The sequence below is a fragment of the Uloborus diversus genome, chromosome 5 (genome assembly GCF_026930045.1).
Source record: "Uloborus diversus isolate 005 chromosome 5, Udiv.v.3.1, whole genome shotgun sequence".
Taxonomy (NCBI): Eukaryota; Metazoa; Arthropoda; class Arachnida; order Araneae; family Uloboridae; genus Uloborus; species Uloborus diversus.
Genome location: NC_072735.1, coordinates 138,789,757 through 138,795,756, shown reverse-complemented (window position 1 = coordinate 138,795,756; position 6,000 = coordinate 138,789,757). Strand labels below are relative to the sequence as shown.

The following is a 6,000-nucleotide window of genomic DNA, read 5'->3' as shown; positions in this document are numbered from 1 at the left end:
ACGTTTAATCCTGTGTGAAAAAGTGTCCTCATAAATGTTTTAAATGCAAGTTTTGCATCATTGTTACGAAATTGTACGAAAAGTTATCTAATACTTACATGACGCTTCTTTGTAAATTTTTCCACACCAAACAACACAACTAATCAAATGAAAGTATTAAATTGCCGTCTTGTTTATTGGCATCGTTCAACAGCAGAAATTCAACGGCAGTTAAGTTTCCCTGGCAGATAAAATATTATTTGAAGTAACCCTATATGTGTTTCACGAATTAAGATTGTCAATAGTTGCTAAAGTTTTTTGGTTGAATGCTATCAGTCAGCTGTTACGACTGTGTTATTTTTTAAAGCGTCTTTTCCCCCTCCTAAATTTTAGGCATATTTAACATAAAGATCTTCCATTTCCCTAAAAATAGAATCCATAAATCAATTGCCACGAATGAATTGATCTTTTTTTTTTTTTTTTTTTTTTTTTCGGCCTCTCCTATCTTCAAAAAATGATACTTAGACGTCATTAACTGCAACAAAAAGTCTCTGCGACATTCTTATACATAAGTTTGACATCTATCGATGCACGAAAGTCTTGCATCTCTCTCTCTCTCTCTCTCGTCTTTCACATCCTCATCTTCTTCCTTCCAAACACAACGCCAGTTTATTTATCACATCTCCATGACAACAATAATATCAGGCCACTGTTGCCATTCCAAGGCGAACTAAAGCCCATCCGTTTCCTAACTCAAAGGCGGCATGCGCGGAAGAGCAAATCGATGATCTTGTTGCTCTTTCGCCGGCTTCACCAAAACTATTTCTCGCTATGAAGACCCTCAACGCACAACCCCAATCACCCGGAACAACCGTCCACGGTCTTCGAGGTACTAGCCGGGGGATGTTCGAACTCAATCGAATTACCTGGACGTGAAAATGCTCCATGTGAGTTATTTCATTTCGTTTTTATAAATCTTCGTACTTTATCTGGAAGTCGCACATGCGGCATTATGGAGGAAAGCCAAATTTTGTTACGTAACAACAGCTGAGTGATATATTTAGGAGTGTGACAGTCAGATACTCCTCATTTCAAAACACAAATATAAGATAATTGAAAACAGGCAAAGGTGTTGTTTGAGTTTTATATCACGAAATAATATTTTTTTAAATGTTCACATTTCTGGCATATAGTATTTGTTTTAATATTCTCCTAGTATAACCGTTTCCTATGTAAGGAATTGAAAGTAATTTGATGTAAGTTTCATTAAGTAATCACAATGATGCTGTAAGTACATTTCATTTAACACATATTTTTCCAGTCAGTATTTTTCCTGAATTTCATATTTGAATGAATTGTTATCAAGGGAGGAAATTGCATTGATTATGTATTGAAAATTAGTTATAATATACATAATTATTTATTGTAAAAAAGCACATTTAGAGCATTCTCAGAAATGACGAGGATTATTTAATGGTAAGACAAATTTGGTCATTCACGACAGTTATTTTCTCGTTTGGCCAGAATCAAATCCTCAAATGTCATGACATTTTAGTCAATTTGAATAGAAGTATACTCGGAACATTTTCATCAAATGCGGCGAAATTTTCGTAAGATTTCAGCGAACGTTTCTGAGGATAAAATCTGATTCAAAGTTCACTGAAACAACATGTTTGAAGATATTTTTTGACATAAAATAAAAGAAACAAAATAGAGTAGAAGAATAAAAGACAATCATAGGGTTCAAAAAGTAGAAAAGGTAACTCTTATACCGTTTGTATACCAAAAATCATGAGGTGAACGTAGTTAATAAGTTTTTGTGCTCAGAGCTGAATTTACGTATATCTTGAAGAGCCAGTGAGCTCACAACATACAGGGACTTCATGCTACAAAAAACATGCGAAACTTTAGAAATTTTTGAAACTAAGGATGCCATACATCATAAAAACAATCTTTTCCTGTAGAATATTGTATTTTTAGGCTGAATTCAATAGTATAACTTAAATCCTAAAATACATTTTTGGACGATTTAAAAAAAAATTGCTAAGACATGTTAACTGACTGACATATTTCCTTATAACATTTCAGTCAGTTACCATGATTTTAATAAATATTTAAAAATCATCCAAAATGTATTTCGGGAATTCAATTGTGCCATTTAATGCAGCTTAAAAAAATTAATATTCCAGGGTCCAAAGATCGTTTGCACTGTGTTGAATGTTACAAATTACGCATTGCTTTGCTTCAAAAATGTCACTCAGTTACCAGTGAAATTTCTCCATATACATTCATACATACATACTATAAATGAGTGGCATGTACGCGTTTCCACTGATGAGATACCTCCATCTATGAAAAAAAGATAAATTGCATCTAAAATTACATGACGAGAGACGGAATTTCCTCCTTCATTTTGACCCTAAAATTACTTTAGGTTTTCTTCACAGTAGTTTGACAAAATGAATGAGGGTCTGATAGTTGAAACCTTCAACTTTCCTAAAACTTTCGGGATATATTAGTAGCATGAAGTGAAGCTTCTTTCCTGTCAAATCTCTCAGATAATGAATACATGGTGCTAAATAAAAGATAGTTTTGCTTCAAAAGCAATGAGTGATCCGTGCCATTTTTTTTTTAATGTGGATTCTACTTACGTATCCAAATTTACTACGTTCATGCACTACTTTCATGACTTATTCCAGCATGAAATACGTACATGCTGGCATAAATAATTTTGTGGCTCAATCAGTTCTTTGGGGGCAAACGTCAATTAAAAATGTTATTTTCGTTGCTACTTTAGCATTGTTTGTCCGGATATCTGCTAAAACCGGAAATGACACTCAGAAATAAGTAAAGGATTATCTACTTCACTACAGTATAGAACTCAGAAACACATAAAATAGCATGGGTCACTCCTGGCTTTAGTAGTTAAACGGTCTCAAAGTTGATGGTTCTCAAACATGTAGTGTTCTATGATTTAGAACACAACTCTAAAGCAATGTTCTATGTACCTAGTGCCCACATTGACTCCTCTACTAAATCCCAAAGTCAGCCTGGTTGAATTTTTTGTTTGAGAACCTCGGTAATGTCCACTTCACTGAACTTTTTTGGATAAATATATTAATTACTGCTTCACGACAATGTACAACTTCACGACTGTCAGTTATTTTGTTTCATAATTTGTTTACGAATTGTTGGTGATTGAGGTCGGGTGCTTGCCTGCGGCTAATAGTTTAAAGGTCCTGCTACATATTATATTATACAGTTCAGCTTTAAAAATGACGTCTGGAGAATGGAAGTTAATACTTTGTGCAGAAACTACTTATAGCGTGTAACGGAGGTTTATTTATAAAAATCACGAAAAGGGCTGATATACTCTCTTCATTGTGTGTTGAAGTTATAAAGACAGAAAAAGTGTCTTGAAATTTTGCATAAGCTCAAAAAAGAATACTAAAAATTGCGTAGAAATGCGTTCAAAACGTCGCCAGAGGAAATATCATAAACAAGTTCATGAGTAATGACAACAAATTTAATACAGAACGTCTATAGGTTGCCAATTGACATGCATAGAAAATAAATATTTACCCTCAGCAATCAAAAAGTTACAAGCATACAAACAACGTCAAAATTGCCCAAATGATAATTAGAATTGCAGATACTTTCTTGGGGGGTGGGGGAGAAGGAGCGTATGAATGCAAAGTCATGTGTCAAAAGATATCGAAAGCTGCTTTTTTGGATTTCTTTTCATGCACAAGAACAATACTTTACTTTTTTCTATATCTAATAGAAGAAAGTATTGGATTTATGAAAATTTTAGAATTTCGAATCTCAATGGATTTGCACGTTTTTAGGGGTGCTGAGTCTATTTTGAGCATTCTTAGAAAATGTCTCTCTGTATGTGTTTGAGTTGTTTTTTGTAGCCGCTGTAACACAAAAATTACTGCAAAAAATCGAACGAAATTTGGTACTCATATGTGCTCCTATTTGAAATGGTGCCCATTAGATTTTGCGCGAATTCCTTTAAAGGGAGGTGAAATAATCGAATGTTTTCTCCACTATGCGATAGAACCATTTCGCTAAAGTAATGAGCGGATTTACACAAAAATTGAATCATACGTAGACCTAACAAGGTACAGGTGCTGATTCAATTTTCATGTCAATATCTCAAGAGTAGGTCGAACAATTGAACGTTTTTTCTAGTCACTTGTGACTACTATATCTCGAGAAGTAATGAATAGAATAAAGCAAAAATTAGTCCACAGATAGAGCTTAGAAGGCCCAACAGCTGATTTGATTTTGGAGCTAATAAATCCCGCGAGGGAGAGAGGCTGCAATCGAACTCTTTTTCTTGTTCATTGCGATAGCTATGTCTCAAGAAGTAATACAACGATTAAACGAAATTTTGAATAAAAGCGAACCTACAGAGAAACAGGCACTATTTTAATTTTGGCTCCAATACCAGGGACCCCTCCCTGGTGGGGGTGAGTTTCTGATATGGTTTGCACTAGTAAAAATTAGTTTATTTAATACCACAATGTGAAATATAAATCACATTAAAAAAAATTTCAATTGCGATTGCCGGGCAAAGCCTTTAACGCGGTTTAATTGTTGGCAGTTGATTGGAGAAATCTCAATGATTTAAAATTGTTACCTGTTCCCATCCTTCTGTTTATTAACAAACAAAATCTTTGTGATTATTTTGAGCAAGACTTTTAAAAAGATTTTTAATTTTCACTCTTTGATTCTGTTTTTGTGGGGATATTTCGATGATTGGGAAATTGCCACGGGTAATATTATTTTAGTAACCCTAGTTTTTTATATTAACTCCACGCAAATAGATATTTCCACTCTATAGTGTTAACGTATTCAAAGAAAAACATTGCTCGCGTAGGTATTACAGCCAAAAATTTAATACTATTCAAATAAGATCGTCAATTTCCCAATTTTAGAAATCTTCCCATTTTTGCGAATAACAGATTTTGTAGTAGCAACTACATGAGCAGTTCGTTACAAATCCAGGAATCCATAAGATAAAAAAAAGAAGAAAGTTTCGTGATGGCCTTAACATACCAGTTGTATTGAAAAAGGAGTATTTGCATCCCCAAAACATGTGTCTGCTATATCAATCGCTATATGTGGGCATTTCAACGTTGTTAGGTATGTTTATAGTCTGAATAGAGGCCAAAAAGACTGGATATGATATTGAAAATTAACCTATTATTATATTCTATCAAACATTTGTGAAGTATCACAACAGGGGTTCTCAACCTTTTAGGCACTGCGCTCCGCTTTGAACACTAATGGGAGCTCATGCTCTCCCCCCATCAATATGAAGGCACAGTCAAAATTTGAAATTGAAGCCAGTTGTGATAGCCGAAGCAGGTTATTAAATAAACATTTTGATTTTTTTCGTAAACAAATGTAATGTTACTACGCATAACATTGTTTTGAGCATAGTCTAATTAGAACACAGGAAATTGAAGAACTGAATGCAAATAAATTGGAAGCAATCTAGAACCTGGATGAGGTTGATCATCAACCTCAAACAGTATTAAAATTTTTAAAGCTGAAGAAGAACACGTAAAAGTTGTTTTTGTAACAATTGAAAATCATTTAGCCATGCTGGCAAAGAATTTTGAAAAGTATTTTCTTGCTGACGACAAATTGATAGCAAGTTACGAGTGAGTTAGAGATCAATTTCATAAGAATCTTGAAGGACTCTGTACTAATCAGGAAGAAAAATTCATAGACTTTACGATAAGTGGCGAAACCAAAAGACAATTTAATAATAAATCACTATTTGAATTTTGGTCAGGAGTAGGATTCTTTTCCGCACTGAAAACAAGGGCATTTTGCATTCTTTACCATTTTCAACATCCTACCCTTGTGAAACTGGATTTTCTGCTGTGGCTTCTTTGAAGACAAAACATAAAGCTCTGCTGAATATAGAAACAGAACTGAGAGTGGCTATTTCTAATATTAAGCCTTCCTTCGAAAAACTTTGTTCTTCAAAACAGGCCAAGG

The 6,000-nt window shown here is 34.0% G+C and overlaps 1 protein-coding gene across 1 annotated transcript in view; it reads left to right on the top strand.

Annotated features, from left to right (window-relative positions):
- The first annotated feature begins 1,224 nt into the window (after positions 1 to 1,224).
- The window catches only part of LOC129222699 (Golgi-associated plant pathogenesis-related protein 1-like), a 38,813-nt gene continuing 34,037 nt past the window's right edge, over positions 1,225 to 6,000 (top strand). The window contains exon 1 of the mRNA XM_054857229.1: positions 1,225 to 1,266. Coding sequence (XP_054713204.1) covers positions 1,259 to 1,266 — 8 coding nt within the window. The 5' untranslated portion in view covers positions 1,225 to 1,258. The remainder of the gene's footprint in view (positions 1,267 to 6,000) is intronic.